The sequence below is a fragment of the Melanotaenia boesemani genome, chromosome 17 (genome assembly GCF_017639745.1).
Source record: "Melanotaenia boesemani isolate fMelBoe1 chromosome 17, fMelBoe1.pri, whole genome shotgun sequence".
NCBI classification, from domain to species: Eukaryota; Metazoa; Chordata; class Actinopteri; order Atheriniformes; family Melanotaeniidae; genus Melanotaenia; species Melanotaenia boesemani.
The window spans coordinates 31311086-31328799 of NC_055698.1; the positions used below are offsets into that span (position 1 = coordinate 31311086).

At 42.0% G+C, this 17714-nt stretch overlaps 1 protein-coding gene across 1 annotated transcript; it reads left to right on the plus strand.

Moving 5' to 3' along the window:
- Positions 1–950: 950 nt before the first annotated feature.
- ints8 (integrator complex subunit 8) lies at positions 951–14885 on the plus strand. Its single transcript, XM_041967103.1, has 28 exons — positions 951–981; positions 1682–1820; positions 1925–2099; positions 3627–3767; positions 3934–4005; positions 4360–4411; positions 4557–4736; positions 4823–4930; positions 5014–5166; positions 6967–7067; positions 7213–7354; positions 7502–7572; positions 7696–7871; positions 7970–8100; positions 8192–8302; positions 8387–8591; positions 10252–10373; positions 10683–10867; positions 10951–10984; positions 11082–11127; positions 12116–12191; positions 12292–12410; positions 12516–12619; positions 12970–13020; positions 13109–13182; positions 13258–13322; positions 13424–13467; positions 14690–14885. Exons 1-28 carry the CDS (start codon positions 958–960, stop codon positions 14804–14806), a joined length of 3018 nt encoding a protein of 1005 aa, XP_041823037.1. The 5' UTR covers positions 951–957; the 3' UTR covers positions 14807–14885.
- The last annotated feature ends 2829 nt before the right edge of the window (positions 14886–17714 follow it).

Consider the following 17714-nt stretch of genomic DNA (forward strand, 5'->3'; position numbering starts at 1 on the left):
CAACAGTTTTCCAGCTTTTTGAAGGTCTAGCAAGGTTTTTATTTGGATATTTTCTGCTTTTTCCCCTCTGTCCATTCGTAGTACCTGACTATTTTCAAAGGAACTTAACACTCACCCATTAATCATTCAGGCATAAAAACAGGCTCCTAACTCAAGAGATGACAAGTGTAGTGGTGAAGGCTCTTTGTTACCAGCAGCCTGTCACAAAGACACATTATTTGTTCCCATTGTTTTTAGTTTAACCTTTGAAAAACAGCAAAGATCAGACAGCGTGACAGACAGAAAACAAAATTTTAGGAGCAACAAGGTAATTCCCAAAGAACTTTTAGCTGGAAACTTGACATATCTGTACGGCTGTAGCCTCAGTAATTAAGAAGCCATTCTTAAGGAAGGGAAATGGGAGAAAAGGTTGAGGTATGACACAAGAACTGGACCGAAAATCAATGGCAACAAGATGAACCTTTCCCAAAATTCAGACCTCAACATTATTGAAACTGTGGGATCATCTGGACATAAAGCTGAACAAATACCCCCCCCCCCCCCCCCCCTAAAAAAAAGCGTTAGAAAGCTTGAAGAACTATTCTTGAAGATTACTTAAAGAAATTATAGAAACCTTGTATGAGAGGTTTTAGTCTGTAATAAAGAATAAAGCTGCTCAGACCAAATATTATTTTTAAAATTGGACAAACTGTTTTGCCTTATATACTTTGCACATGTCTTGATAAATTGCTACACCTATTTCCTGTTTTTGTGAAAATAAGAGGTGGAGGTGACTGAGTGTAGAGGTTTCATAAATATTCTGAATCAATCATGTTTGTGTTTTTTATACAGTTTACAGTGGAATAAAACACGTGTTTTTATTATAGTGTAAACAGAGGGACTTGAACGCAGCATAAATAGCTCATGCGCAGTTGTGGTGTCTCGTCAGCGGAGCGGAACCGGAATTACGGAGGAAAGATGGCGACGCACAGAATGAATTATGTGAGAATCAGTCTGTGTTTTGACTCCAGCACCTTTTTCTGAGATTTTAGAATAAAATTTATCTCTTTTTTTATCCTGTGGGTGTTCATTCGGGCTTGTTAAGGTAAAATAGTTTTTCACCGTGTGAGCCGAGCTGACGGAAAACTGTCTAGTTAGCTGGAATATTAGCCAAACATCGTTGCCCCAGAAAACAGTATAGATGGAGAGGGTGTGTGCTTGATTTAGATACGTGGACAGTCCAAACATACCGGCGGATAATTTTAAAATCGCCGCCCAGTCTGCACGTGAGATTTCATAAAATAAAGCTCCCCGATCAACACAACAGCTAAACATATGCTAAGCTAGAAACAGAAACTATATTTAGCAATGAAAATTTTGTTCAGAAAATTAAAAATATCCTGAAGATAAGCGTGTAATATCACCATTCAAAAGGGATACAATTGGCTGTATATATATATATATATATATATATATATATATATATATATATATATATATAACCATCTAAGTCATTATTAAGAAGGATCATTAAAATGCAAGGCAAATTTGTGTAGTTTACTTCAATAACAAGGTAATTCACAGCACTTGAACCAATATAAAATGTGTTTAAACAAAATTTGCCAAACAAAAATACAAAAGCAGGAAAAAGTAATAAATAAATCATTTAAGAATCTCAGTGTTTTGCTACCCTCCTCTCCAGGGGAGGATGAGCGCTGAAGTAGCAGACCGGGTGGCGGCTGTGACCAGCAGTCGGCCCAGCACACCTCTTCAGGTCTCCTGGTTCGAGTTCCTCCTGGACAGCAGCCTGCTGGAGAACCACCTGCAGAAATCTAATCCTGGTCAGTATTCTGCAGTGGCTTCATGACACCCATCCTAACAAACACAAGCAGGATGAAGCTCTGTTTGAATGTTGGTGCATGAGTGTGTTTGTGTGTTCCAATAGACCCGACGCCAGTTCAGCTGATCATCCAGTTCCTGGAGCAGGCATCGAAGCCGTCAGTGAATGAACAGAATCAGGTGCAGCCGCCAGTGGACAACCGCAGGAACCGCACTCTGAAGCTGCTGGCGCTGAAAGTAGCTGCGCACTTGAAGTGGGATCTGGATTTGCTTGAGAAAGGGTGAGTGGTGTGAGATGGACGGAAAGGAAAGAATGTAAAATCAAATGTAATGTCTCACATGGGGCCTCAGACACTTGCTGAGAGCTGTGCTAGCACACAAGGCCTCTGTTTCCCAGATCTGTCTGAATATTACGGCATTAACAGACCAGATGCCTCCAATGATTTGAGGATAATTATAGTGATTTTCTTTCCCAAAAGAAGCAACTAAAACGTCAGACACTTCTTTTTTCATTTAATAAAAAAGGAATGGAGAGAATCTCCCTTGCCTCTAAGATTGCACTCCAGATCTGAGGTCATTACATTTAATTATGTAAAACCAGACTTCAAGTAACAAGCATGCTTCAGTAGGAAATTAACATCAGTGTGCAAATCTGGACTGAGTAAGTCTTGCAGGTGCATTCAGAGTTTTCTGTTATTTCCTCCAGTATTTGCAAGAACATATTTGCTTGATAAATTTATTTATGGCTCCATACATCTTTGTGGATTCTGAATGTGTCCCTGTGGTATGCAGATTTAAAAAGCATCAGTCAGCTGCTCACACAGATGTAAATTTACCCTATTTCTGTTTTTCCACCGTATTTTTATAAAATGCAAAGCACTTGTCCACACAGCACAGCTCTGTGTATAATGGCAGCTTCTACGCATTCGCAGCCTTGCAGTTGAGATACAGCCGATGCAGCTGATTTGACTTGATTATGTGAGTGCATATAAATTTATAAACAATTTTTATTTTCATTTGAAACTCTAAAATATTAAAATTAGAGCTGAGATGTCCCGTCACCTCCTGTGGGTTCTGGACCTGTTGTGTCAGCCCCAGAACTCTGGGGAGTGTTGGCAGAGTGTTGGGGAGTTTTTAGCTTGTGAAGTGACCTTCTTTCTTGTTCGTGATGCCATTTTGATGTGAATTACTTGAAGCAGGTGATGTGGAAAAGATAGTTGGGAGATCAAACGAGCTTCAGACACCAACTTGATTAATAATAAAAAAAGGTTTTTACAAAAGTCACATTTTAGATGCAAAAGATCTGCAGCAATCTGTGAGCTCTCTGGGCCAGTTGTAGAAATCCTCCTGGATTTATATATATATATATATATATATATAAATGCGCTATGAATGGGCCCCTACAAGAAACCTACAACCCTGTCCATATATGGAGCCTAGAATTAGCTGAATCTTAACAAACTGCTACAGCTGCAACCAAATGTAAGGAAATCTAACATTAATCTGTGCAATGCTGAGGATCCCTCTTCACTGACATTAAAGCTAAAACAGCATATTTTTGCTGTGAAATTGACAAAATGTGTTGTGTTGAACATCAGCTAATCCAACAGGCAATCTTTCACATTCAGAAGTCCGAAGAGTGACTTCTACTTCAACAGAGCAAAGGATCGTAGAATTTAAAGGAAATTTTGGAAAAAGCAGTGTTCCCCCCGTTCAATGGGAAAAAAAGAGATAAAATTATCCTCAGTGTTCACTCTTCAGATCATTCCTGTCCCGTGTAATGACCTACCCTGCCTTCTCCCGGACAGTTTGACCATTCCAGTCTTAAACATGCTGCTGAACGAGCTCCTGTGTGTCAGCAAAGTCCCGCCAGGGGTGAAACACGTGGACCTGGACCTCTTCACTCTGCCTCCCACCACCGCCATGGCCGTCATCATCTACAACCGCTGGTGAGAGACAGCAGATTAAACTAGAGGAAGTCTGAAGTGAAACAGTGTGTGTTTGTGACAGATGTACTGATGATGATGAGGGCCGGCTTTATTTAATGTACATTTTCAACCAGGCTGGTGTCAGTTGCCTAACTGTGTGTGTGTGTGTGTGTGTGTGTTATTAAAGGGCAATCCGAACCATCGTGCTGAGCAGCTTCCCAGAGAAGCAGACCAAACCAGGACCTCACCAGATGAACATGTAAACACTCTTCCTTCCTCTTTGTTGATTTAGAACGAGTTAAACTGTTTCATGAACTAGTTTTAGTTTTCTGGTCCTCACCTGTGGAGCAGCTTTCCAGAGGACCTTTTAGAAAAGCTTTTAACTGAATGTCTTATCAGCTCCAGTGACCTGAACTGGACTGAGCAGTATAGAAAATGGAGGATGGATAGTTTATTCTTAAAGCACTTTGTGTTGCAATGTTTTGCATGAAAAGGTGGTTTAAAGATGGAAGATTGATTGAATTAATCTACTCATGTTTACCTATTTTTTTTTGTACAAATGTTCACATTTAAGGTCAGTTGCACACAAAAACAACATTTTTTTCTTCTGCAGGTTAAACATTGTGCAGCAGGAGAAAGAAATGACTGAAAACATCCTCGCTGTGGTGAGTGAACGTCGTTAAATGTACCGATATGATCATTAATAATACTATTAAACATGTTAATTCAAATTACTTTGATTTTCCGAGCACCCTCCTGCCCGTCTGTTGTCTAAAAACTGTATTCACTGAAGTCTGTGTTTTATCTCAGCTCAAAGAGCAAGCAGCCGATTCCATCAGCGTCCTTGAAGGAGCTCTGCGGCTGAAGAAAGACTTCTACGTTCACACTCTGAGGACTCTGGACCTTCTGGCTGCCGATGCTGCTGCCAACGGTGAAACCGAGTCCTCGACCGCAGGTCTTCGGATCAGCGCCGACGAGCTGCACTGTCAGGTTGGTGCAGCTCTGTCTCTGGGACATCGTTCTGATGTATGGGATTTGTAGTGTGGTTTTACCCTAATCTCCCAGTTGTGTTGCAGGTGCATTATGATGTGGGAGGAATTTTCTTTCAGCGAGGCTGCACAGACCTGCCGGCTTTTGAGAAAGCTCGGGATCACTTCAGACAGACAAAGGAAATATTAAAGAAGGTACTAAAGCGCAGTATTCACATTTTTCATGTTAAGCACAAAGCCTGAAACCGCTAATGAGGGGTCTGCTGTCATTCTTTAAGCTGGATGAGACTGTTCACGTTCACCTGGATGAGAAGCGTCTCGCTGGCTACTGGAACGCCTGCAGGGCTTTAACTGGAGACTGTGACCCCTCCGACCCCCAGACAACACAATACGACCAGATCAACAGTCTCATCCGGGCACACAAACACCAGGTCGGATAATATGTGCAAATATTACAAGAGTTTTATAGTGATATAACTATGAGGTAGCAGAGAGGTACCACAGAGGTCCAGTACTACACAAAATTCCTGATTCACTCATTTCTGAAAAACATATTTTCTGTAAAACATCCAAACATAAATATAAATCCAGTATCGTCACCATCCACGCAGTCACAATGCACGAGTCGCCGGCGTTCCTCAGAAATCGGCTCTGAAATATTGAACTTGTTCAATGTTCCCAATTGTCGGCTACAACCCGTTTCGGAGCAGATTATCGGGACTAATCGGCTCGTAACACACCACAGACCAAATGATGATTGGACAGGGAAATCTCATGATGATCGGGTGTTTGCCATCCAAAGTCGGGAAGAGGTTAAATCGAGACAAAAACAGCCCAAAAATCGTTGTGTGTGTACCAGGCTTTAGAAAAGTTTTCTGTAAAGTCTTTAATAGTCTTCTGGAAAAGTTTTCCAGGATCCAAAGCTTTCCAAAGCTTTTCTTTGGATGTTTCTGTCTTTTTGTTCCGTTCTCTGTCCAGATGATCCCACACTACTTCAATCATGTTGAGGTCTGGGTTCTGGGGAGGACCCGTCCCTCCATCAGACCTGTTGCCACTGATTTTCAGTCCAGTTCTTGTGTCATGTGGATACTTCAGCCTTTTTTACCTGTTTCCCTTCCTGAATGGTACCACGTCTGCACCGAAAATGAGAAAAAAAACACCCCAAAAAACCAAAAACAGCCATTTGCGAAGAAAACTGAAAGACTTTCAGAAAGATGAAGAACTATGGGCTCAAGAATTAAAATAGAAAGTAAAAAAAAAGGCTTCATTATGTAAATAACTTGGCATTTATACAGATAAAAGAATGGAAAGTAAATTCACATGTGTTGTACATTTTGAGGACATTTTCCACCCTAACTGGAAAAAAAGCTTTTTTTATTATTATTTTTTTATTTCATGTTTAACCCCTTAACATCAGAAAAATGGAGAAAAAAATTGGGGAAAAAACAAAAATAATAAAAAAAAACCTATAATTTAATATTAAATAACAATTAAAAAAATAACAAAATGATTAATATAAAAATAAATGCAGAAATATGAGTAAAAGCAAAGGAATAAAATAATTAAAGGACACAAAGGGTTTGTTGCAAATTTGAAACAGGTGTTAAAGGGGTTAATATTTCTAAAAATGATCCAGTTACCAAAAAGGGCCTTAAGGGGAAAAGTGTGATTTTTCTCTTTTAAAATGGGGCCTAACGGTTAAATGTTTATTAAATAAATTATATTCCACCTGTGTCCCAGAAGTAATTACACCATTTTCTGTCTTTAAAACTCTTCTTCCCTTTAAGACCTTGCAGCAGTGCTGGAGGACAGGTCTGCTTTCTGATTGGACAGTTGGATTTGTCACCATCCAATCAGACGGCGGTGTAAAGAAGGGGACAGAAATGCTCAGCTTTACAGTTTTGCTCGCAGTTATCGCTTTGCATCCGTAATGTTTGCAGAAGAACTTCTATTTTTCTTAACAAATACAAACATGCAGATCTTTTCTGTACCTTCACAAACTTGATTTTTTTCACAGGTTGACAAAGCTTTATTTACAAATACAAACTCTGAAATTACTTGTTAACAAATGTTTGCAACAGAATATTTATGACTCCAAATTGAGCCCATAGGAACTATTGATCAAGACCTCTTTAAAAGTCTGGTTGCTTTGAAGAGATATGTGAAGACATCGGGACTGTGATGCTGATTGAAGATGTTCAGGGTCATTTACCATGTATAAAACTTTACAGGCCGTCATCGAAGCCTTCATCAAAGACAACGCCGTCCGTGGTTTACCGAACAACTTCAGACGATCCGTTCTCAGGGAGTTCTTGTACAAAGTTCAACAAGGGTGAGACCACAACACAAACCAAACTAAGTCAAAGTCTGTAATAACTTGTTGTTACTATTGGAGGGCTTCATGTCATTTTACAGCCAGAAACTGAACCTGTTCTCCGTTAACTGGCTGTAAACAGATGTGATGTGTCTCTGAGCAGGGAGTCGGGCCTGAACGAAGTGTGTCAAAAGCTTTGTGTTTGCAACGCCGTCCGAGATGTTCTGGAAGGAGAAGTCCTGAGTGTCCGTTTCCAGCAGCTGCTCCTCAAACCCAGCAAACAAATGGTGGACTTCATTTTAGAGGTATTCAAGCTGAGACTGTCCTGAATATTTTACGTGCAGTCACTGGATTGATGAACCACTGAGTTGGTCAGTTGGCAGAAGCTCTGCAGAGGTTTGGTTAAATGGGGAGTTTTTGTACTTTTAAGTCACGCTTTCTTTGAACTGCAGGTGTGCACTCGTTCTCTGGAGAGGGAGTGTCCTTCTGAGATGTCCAGAAGAAACATGGCCCATTTCATGAAGTGAGTGATGTAACAGTGCCATGATCCTTAACTAACCTACAGATCACATGATAACATAAACACACTACAGATCTGATCTGTCTCTGAAGTGTGCATCTTCCTCCTGAATTTGTGGTGGTGCAGGACTCTTTGTGAAGGCCTGGAGGATCTGTCTCTGGTGTTTGTGGTGTCCTCACATAAGCTCTTCCTAGAGCTGCTGAAGGATGACGAGAGGAAAGTCCTGGTGGAGCAGATGAGGAAGAGGTCGGCCACCATTAACCTCAGTGCTAAACCTCTGCCTTCCTTCTATGACATCCCAGGTACAGATCTGCTGCAGGTCTGCAGGAAAGCTCCTGCAGCGAGCTTCGTATTTCCGTTCAGAGATTCAGCCTCACTGATGTTACTTCTTCCTCCACAGCTTCGGCTACTGTGAACATCGGGCAGCTGGAGCAGCAGCTCATCCTTTCACTGGATCCTCGCAGGATCAGACAGATCCTCATCGAGCTCCACGGCATGGCGGAGCGGCCCTTCTGGAGAGTCAACAGCAAGGTTTTATTACACTGGAATTAAAGAAAAATGTTTATTCATAAACAAGATGTTCTGCATTAAGAAGCAAACCACTTGCTGTTTGTACGTTCAGTGGGAGGTTCCTCCAGACTACATCAACGTGATCCTCGGCATCAAAGACAACCTGACCAAGGACCTGGTGTATATCCTCATGGCCAAAGGACTCCACTGCATTTCAATAAAGGTCTGACTCCGCCAGGGTTCAGAGGAAAAATGACCGTTGATCTGAAGCTGAAGCCATGCTGCATCATGTTTTCTCTCATCTCAGGACTTCGCCCATGCTCGGCAGCTTTTCTCCGCCTGCCTGGAGCTTGTCACCGAGTTTTCCCCGAAGCTGAGGCAGGTGATGCTGAACGAGATGCTGCTGCTCGAGGTTCGCGCTCATGAGACGATGGCGGCTGAGGGAAGCAAAGAGCGGCCGCCCCCGGACCTGGTCAGCAGGGTCAGAGGATACCTGGAGATGAGGATTCACGGTGAGTGAACGCCATCGCTTTAGTTTCAAAGTAGGATGTATTTGCTATGAATTGTGAGTAAATGAAAACTTTATCAAACTAAGAAGTAATAGAACCCACAAAAGCTGTTCCCTGGAAAATTTATTTAGACAAAAGTGGGAAAATAAGTCTAGAAACTGGTTCTTTCATAATTATTGGACATAGTTTTCTATTGTTTGTGCCTTCCCTCTTTGCTTATGTTCAATGAGAGAGACTGACTGCATTTTTACAAGCATCTCTACATGTTCATCTCTCAGATTTAGTTGCAAAGCCAAACACGAGAATCGAGCTACTACCACTCCTAAAGCCTTACAATGGGCCTTCTATCATTTCCTACACAATGCTGCTGTGAATACCACTAGATTGATGTGTGACATACTGTTGGAAAGATCATGTTCTTCGGATTGGATTGATGGGAAACATTTTAAAAAACAATCACACTGGCAGAGACAATCAGCGGGTTGTGGAAGGAAAAGGTGGAAACTCTTCACCTGGTGCTTCACCAGTACAGTGGTACGTGCAGCTGTGTAAAAGTGCATAATTGTATAAAAAATGGTTAAAAACTTGAACAAAATAACAAAAATATCTTTAAGGAGCTAAGACAAGCATTCAGTTCTTAAAGGGCTCTAGTTCTTGCTGGTCTTCCAGGTTCCAGCTGCAAATGAGCTTCCACTCCAGCTTCATACTGGAAGCCCCTCCTACAAGACAAACCATCATTAATTAACATTCATTTTACAATTAATGCAAGACGCACACACAAAACACGCGCACATCACCTTAGTTCTGTCTGTTTTCTGGTCTCGTGCATCAGAAAAATCATTTGGTGCAGAATAAAGCTGCATGTTTGTCTCTGTCTCTGTTCATTTGAGCGTTTCATGGTGAAAAGTTAAAGACAGACTATCTACTAATATCTTGGTCTTATTATTTATACACCAGGACTCAACATTTTCTATGTCAACATCACACACAGTCACATCACCAGACAGGCTGCTTTGGGTCATGTTGTCATTCCTTCACAGGGTTTTTACACAGGGCCACGTCTTTGTGGAATAAGTTGCCATGTTTCCTGATAAAATGTACCAGTAAAATTAGTCATTTAAAAAAACATGGGTACAGAATTTCAGCTAATTTCTAATTAATAATTTCAGCAGCTATTTTTATTGCTATTGTAATGAATAAATAAGCAACTTAAAGGCTGAGCTCCTTCCTACCTCTGAGCTGCTGCTTGTTCATGCTCTGAGAACCATCAGGTCCACTCCTCAATTTTTTTAATCCATTCCAGGGACAAAACTAAAATCAGGAGGTGATGGAGGCTTTTCTGTAGCAGGTCCCAGAATCTCACCATAAACATTAGATCTGCACAAACACAGGAACATTTTAAATGCTTTACCTTTATGGACTGGCTTTTAGCACAAGTTGAACTAAACATTTACTTTAATTTATTGGGTTTTAATTGATTCTGTTTTTGCATTATTATCTTGTATTTTAGTTTGTAAAGTATAAATTTAAGAGTACTTAAATAAAATGCATGTCAGTGTGCAAAAGGTTCTTATAGTTTTTTACCTGAAGCAGCGTTAGGATACGGTTTATAAAGTCCCAGACCCTGCAGGTGGACTGAAGGTCGTCCTGCTGTCCTCTGCAGATCTGCCTCTGCGACAGTTGGTGGGAGAGGAGTGTGTCGCCTTCATGCTGAACTGGAGAGAGAATGACTACCTGACTCTGCAGGTGCCGCCTTCTCTGGTCATGAACAACCCGTACATAAAGGTAACGTCTGTTTTCCATCCTGTACAGCACTTATAAGAGGTCTGTTAATGAAACATTTATAAAATATTAAAAGGATAACTATAAATATATATATATATATATATATATATATATATATATATATATATATATATATATATATATATTGCATTTGTTCATTTTTTGCTCTTTAAACAATATTTCTTGGATTTTATATTTTGCTTGTAGTGAGTCAGACTGTTTTGTAATCTCTAAAAGTGGTCTTGAGCTCCTCCAGGCTTTCTGAAGGTCTGGTATACTTATACTTCTCTCTCTTCCTCCTCCTCTTAGTTAGGCCAGCTCCTGGCCTCCACCTGCAAAGAGCTCCCAGGTCCTAAAGAGAGTCGACGCACCGCCAAAGAGCTGTGGGATGTGGTGGTTCAGATCTGCAGCGTCTCCATCCAGCACAAGAGGACCAGCGATGGGCGAGTGGGCCTCATCAAACAGAGGGAGTCCTCTCTGGGCATCATGCACCAGTTTGTCACAAACACATCCTAAATGTGTACAAGTCCTCTGTGTTTACATGGTTATAAAATCATGCTTATTCTTGTCTTTCTAGGAGCAAATTCATCACATTTACTAAGAAACTTAGAGTAAGTCATTCTAGTATTGAACAAATTAAAAGTATTTAAAATATGTAAATTTAAAAAGAAGCCGTTCATGTAATGATTTAAGTCTCTTTTCTCACAGGAACCGCTGGTGCTGACGACACTCATCTCGCTGACTCCACAGTATAGTCCAAGTACGTCTTTAATAGAACCGAAGCCTCATTCCTACTAAAAGTACCCAGTTCTATATAATCCCAGCCTTTAGAGCTTGTAGTAGCAGTGGTCTTCTTTGTTGGAAGGGTAACCAGCTTCCCCAGTCTGCATGGAGGTCAGGATACAAACCTCTGCTGTCCCTCTGAGTTGTTGCTCACTTGATAAGTCATTGGCCAAGTCGTTGCAGAGCTTTTGATCTGTCGGGAAAGGTATAAAACTGAGGTTTGAAAGAACCTTTTAGCCTTTTGAAAAGGGGTAAAACAGGACTAAAAGTTTGACTTGTACTGAAAGCTGAAATGGAGACTCAGACAAGCAACGTTTCTCCACCCTAGCCTCAGTTTCCTGTTCTTAGCTGACAGGAGACACCCGGTGTGTCTTCTGCTGCATCCTGGTCCACACAACTGCTGCTCGCTGGGTATTTTCTCTTCTTCAGACCATTCTCTGGAAACCCTGGAGATGGTTGTGTGTGAAAATCCCAGTTAATACTCAAACAACCATGCCACATTCAAAGTCTCTTAAATTGCCCTTTCTTCCTCATTCTGATGCTCAGTTTGAACCTCAGCAAGTCGTCTTCACCACGTCTACATGACGTGATTGGCTAGTTGGATGTTTAATAAGTGGTTGAACTGGTGGAGCTGATAAAGTGGACGGTGAATGTTTCTGTACAATATAAAGATTACAGATTTTATGAGTTATCCTGGATAATAAACTGGAGATTACTGAGGCAAGAAGGCAAAAATCAAACTTTGGAAAAACTCCCTGAAAGTACCAGTACTGTAAAAAGAACCGGTTCCTTACTACTTTTCTATTTCTTGGTTCTTGCTGTTAAAGCAGCAACAGTGATGTCAGACAGATGAGCACAAAAATGTGATTTCAGATTTAAAACAATTATAACAAAACATTTGATTTTGTTGTTGCTGCATTTTCATTCTACAAAACTTTTGTCTCATAAATAACCGAAAGTTTTTCTTCTTCAGGATGACATAGTAAATGAAGTGACAGCCGAACACCTCTCCATCTGGCCACCCTCTCTGTCCAAGTAGGATCATTTTCACTTTTTAACATTCACACCACAAGCTCCAGTTTGTTTTCATTAACTTTTAATTTCCATCTGTTGTGACTGTTTTTCTGTCCGTCAGCATCCAGGCGGTGGACGTGGAGGCGGTGGCCGTGACGGTCAAAGAGCTGGTGTCCTATGCGCTCACGTTAAACCCCAACAACCAGTCGTGGCTCATCACACAGGCCGACATCTACTTTGGTACGCATGTCAGACTCTACACTAAAGAAATACGGAGTACAGATTTACATTAAAGCCACTTTTATATCGGTTCTACTGTTGAATGTTTGTTTCGTCTGTTCGTAGTGACCAATCAGTACTCCGCTGCACTGAACTTTTACCTCCAGGCCGGAGCCGTCAGCTCAGACTTCTTCACTAAACCAGTTCCCCCTGACGTCTACACAGACCAGGTAAAACTCACCTGGGTTTTCTTTTCCACACCATTTAAATAGAATTTGGTTTTAGGTCTGATTTGGATTAACTGAACCCACTATCCTTCCAGTTTTTAATAATGCGTTGGACCGTCCTTAATCCAGTTTTAGTAGTTTCTGCATCTTTGTTTGATGCCATTAATTTGATTGCTCTGAAACAATCAAATGCACAGGCAGTGCACATTATATGTTGTAGAGAAACACGGTTCAGTTCTTCGTCCTCACACATTTATCATTTTCTGTGTAAAAGTGGCTCTAAAAAGGATTTAAAAATTAGTATTTGTACCTGGATAGTGAATTAATCCCAAAATAATTCCTGTTCTCTGCAGGTTCTGAAGAGGATGATAAAGTGTTGTTCAATGATGAACTGCCATACGCAGGTCAGAGGTCAATCTGCACCAACACCACCTGCTGGCGGGAAACATACCTGCTGACAGAATGTGCTCTGGTGTGTCTGATTCTCCTCAGGTTGCCGTTTTGTGCCAGTTTCTGAGAGAAGTAGACTACATGACTGCATTCAAAGCTCTACAGGAGCAGAACAGGTACAACACAGCAGGATGCATCACGTCATGTGACCATCAGAGCCGTTTCTAACACGATGCGTTACGTTTTTACAGCCACGACGCCATGGACTCCTTCTACGACTACATCTGGGACGTCACCATCCTGGAATACCTTACCCGTATCCTGTTACTGGCTGTTACATCCTTTTTTCTGCCCCCTCGTCTGTTTTGGGTCTTTTATATAATGAGATCTGCAGTTGTTTTTCCTGACTGTGCTCAGATATTCACCACAAACGAGGCGAGACGGAGAAGAGACAAATAGCGGTAAGTTTGTTGAAGTTGAGTCTGCAGATTTAAGGTTTGTTCAAAACCAACAGAAGTCTTTCAATGGACGATTTAGGTTCTAAAGTTCAGCATTTGCATGCTGGCAGCCAGATTTCTAACCACCAACAGCTCCAACTTGTTAAACAGGGCCTATATAAAAATATAATATAGAAAAATGTTATTTAAAATATTTGAGGGTTTTTGTTTTGGTAATAAATTGAAGTTACGGTAAACTAAGCTGAACTTTGGTTTTAAAAAAGTTTAGTTTGCTGATTTTAGTGGAAGTTGTGGGAGGAATCTAGCTTTTTTGAAACTGCCTGTGTTTGACTTTGGCCATTTCAGAGAGGTGACATTTATGTACATCAGACTGGAAATCTTAAGATATAAAACAGTTCTAATGGTTTGATTATCTTGTCTGTAAAAAGGCATCATTAAGAGTTTTATAAAGACTTTAAATTAGCTTCACCTGGTGCTTCCTAACTCCTCAAACCTCATTTCAAACAGTCAGCTGCCACCAGTGCCGAGGCAGCTGCCTAACGCTGATCTTTTACGTCAGTGTTTCTCGATCCCAGACCTCAGGACACACTGGCCTGCATGTTTTAATCCTGGTCTTCCAGGACTGGTGTACTGCAGGGTTTTAGAAGTTTTCCTCCTGACTCAGACTGCTAACTACCCGTTAATTTAAGTCAGGTGTGTTACAGCAGGGGAACTTCTAAAACCTGCAGGACACCAGGATTAAGTATCCTTGTTTTAGAGGTTTCTGTACTTTAACACACCTTTTAAAACACATAAGACCTCACAACTATGAACCATAAAAACACTGCAAACAGAGAGGAATTAAAATCATATAAAAACTAACATGGTAGAATAAAATCTAAATAAACGGTAAATGTCAAGCTCTCACCGGGTTAAAACCACAATTTAAAAATTGGTTTTCAAAGTAAATTAAAAAAAAATTTTAAAAAAGGGAGCTTGTACCAGAGCTTAGGGTCCACGACAAAAAGCTAGAGCAACGGAAACATCTAAAACATGCAGGCCAGGGGTCCTGAGGAGGACCAGTTGTAGATGAGAATACAGGCTGCAGAAATGACCTCCATACAACAGTCTTCAGGAGAAAACCTAAGTTACACCTGCAGGAGTGGAATGGTTCAGAGCTTATTAGAAGGGTGCATGAAGCATGTCACGGCCACCTCTTTAACCCAGAGGTGTTTCTCCTCTCCAGATAAAAGCCATCGGGCAGACAGAGCTTAACACCAGCAACCCAGAAGAAGTCCTGCAGCTGGCTGCACAGAAGAGGAAGAAGAGATTCCTGCAGGCGATGGCCAAACTTTACTTCTAGCAGAAAATAAGGTGCTGCTGCATCCGAGGAGGGGCTGTAAATTTTATTTTGTGGTAGAAAATAAACTTCTTAATAAATACAGGTTGCATATGTGAATTTCTTATAAAAACAGTGACAAACATTGGTAAAAATACTCAGATGAATGCTTATGCAGATGATGTGTTTTCATCTTTTTTTTCCAAGTATTTCAAGCTTCATCTAAATTTGAGCCTTTAAAACATCTGACCTATCAGCTACAAGCATTTTAAATGCTAAAGAAAGTCAACGACTCCCGTGGGCTCACCACCTGCAGGAGAGGCCATAGGGGTTGGGTGCAGTGTGAGCAGCCAGAGGCGGGGACTCTGGCGGTCTGATCCTCGGCTGCAAAAGCTAGCCCTAGGCACGTGGAATGTCACCTCTCTGGCGGAGAAGGAGGCTGTGCTGGTGCGCGAGGTTGAGCGGTTCCAGCTAGATGTAGTTGGACTCACCTCAACGCACAGCTTGGGCTCTGGAACCACTGTCCTTGTGGGGCTGGACCCTCTTCCATTCTGGACTTGCTCCCGGTGAGAGGCGCCGAGCAGGTGTGGACATACTCATTGCCCCCCGACTTGGTGCCTGTACGTTGGGGTTTACTCCAGTGGACGAAGGGTAGCCTCATTATGCACCAAACAGCAGTTCAGAGCACCCACCCTTTTTGGAGTCCTGGAGGGGGTGTTGGAGACTCCTTCTGGGGACTCCCTCGTTCTGCTGGGGGACTTCAATGCCTACGTGGGCAATGACAGCGAGACCTGAAGTGTTTGGGAGGAATGGCCGCCTTGATCTGAATCCGAGTGGTGTTGTGTTGCTGGACTTCTGTGCTCGGGAGAAGAGAGGGGCGGAGCTGTTAACTGATCACCACCTGGTGGTGAGTTGGCTCAGATGGTGGGGGAGGATGCTGGTCAGGCCTGGCAGACCCAAGCGTGTTGTGAGGGTCTGCTGGGAACGTCTGGCAGAGTCCCCTGTCAGGAAAAGTTTCAACTCCCATCTCCGGCAGAGCTTCAACCATGTCCCGGGTGAGGCGGGGGACATTGAGTCCGAATGGGCTGTGTTCTGTGCCTCTATTGTCGAGGCGGCCAGCCGCAGCTGTGGCCGTAAGGTCGTCGGTGCCTGTCGTGGCGGTAACCCCCGGACTCATTGGTGGACACTGGCAATAAGGGATGCCGTCAAGCTGAAGAAGGAGTCCTATCGGGCCTTTTTGGCCTGTGGGACTCCAGAGGCAGCTGATGGGTATCGGCGAGCTAAGCGGAGCGCAGCTTCGACGGTCGCTAAGGCAAAAGCTCGGGAATGGGAGGAGTTTGGAGAGGCCATGGAGAATGACTTCCGGACAACTTTGAGAAGATTCTGCTCAGGAGGGGAAAGCAGTGCTCCGTCAACACTGTGTACAGTGGGAATTGGGGGCTGCTGACCTCGACTCAGGACGTTGTGAGGCGGTGGAGGGAATACTTCGAAGATCTTCTCAATCCCAACATCTTCCTATGAGGAAGCAGAGTCTGGAGTAGCTGGTGCTGGCTCTTCCATCTCTGGGGCTGAGGTCACGGAGGTGGTTTAAGAGCTCCTCAGTGGCAAGGCCCTGGGGGTGGATGAGGTCCACCCAGAGTTCTTTAAGGCTCTGGATGCTGTAGGGCTGTCTTGGCTGACACGCCTCTGCAGCATCGCATGGACATCGGGGACAGTTCCCCTGGACTGGCAGACAAAGGTGCTGAAAGAGGAGCCATTTCTCCAGCAGCTACATGAAGCCCCCCCGGAGGACGTTTTGGCTCTAAATAACACTGATTAGATGCCTAGAACTAAACATGGGCAGTATTTTTCTCAGCTCTCCACTGCAAAATAATATTAAATAGTTTGATCATTTATCTGAAAAACTTTTTTCCAGGAGCGGCTTGAAAACTCACCGCAAAAAAAAAAACACAATGTTGAAGTATTTACCTGTAGTGCAGTCATCGCTGCACCTGAGGCCACTGGATCCACTCACACATGAAAACATGTTTCTCTGGAGACATTTTGGCCACTGACGGCCACCATACATTCACAACTGTTGTTTTCGTTTGAAGTCATTGCTTTACCCATCTTTACCACTAGATGGCAGTAATTTTTACACACAGTACCAATTAAGTTATCACTTTCATTATACACCTTCAGCATAAGGAAGTGAAAAATCATTCTCAGTTTAATCAGTACTCACTTACACATTGTAGGAAATCATCCACAATGAAAAATATAAATTAAAAAAAAAAAAACCACCCGATTAAAAAAACGTTGACAGTTCTGAAAAATTTAAATATAAATGGAAAAAACATGGTAGGCTAAAACTTAAAAGCAGCATGGATGTGGCAAGGTGCTGGATATGTCCTTAGTCAGAAATAAGTGCATTGGATGTTCAACTCCTTCATTCCCTGAAGCAGGTGAGGGCAGCTTGTGCAGTTGATTCATTTTCCTGTTGTCCTGAGGGAAGGAACTTGCATGCAGCCTAGATGTCCTGATCCTCCCCAGTAACACCAGTAAATGCAGGTGTGGACTAAACCATTTTGCATATCTATAAAAGGGTCGTACATCCGTCATTATTGTTAATGTAAAATTATGTCTTTCATTCTGATCAGCCAAGATTAATTTAATTTAGACATTAATTCTTCTTAAATCTAAACGGAAACAAAAGAAACTTTTTGAGGGGCCCTCCCTGCAATGGGTTCTGGGTAAATATAGTCCCCCTCTCGTTGGGTTTAATAAACATTTTTATTTTAATATGAGAAAACCAAAACTGACTTCTTTTATCATGATAAAATTAAATCATTTTGTATAAGAAGGTAATAAAAGTTTTACCTGCATTTTTTAACATAGTTTGTACCATGAGCCAAATGTTAATATTTACAACAGAAACATCCAGTCAGTCCTT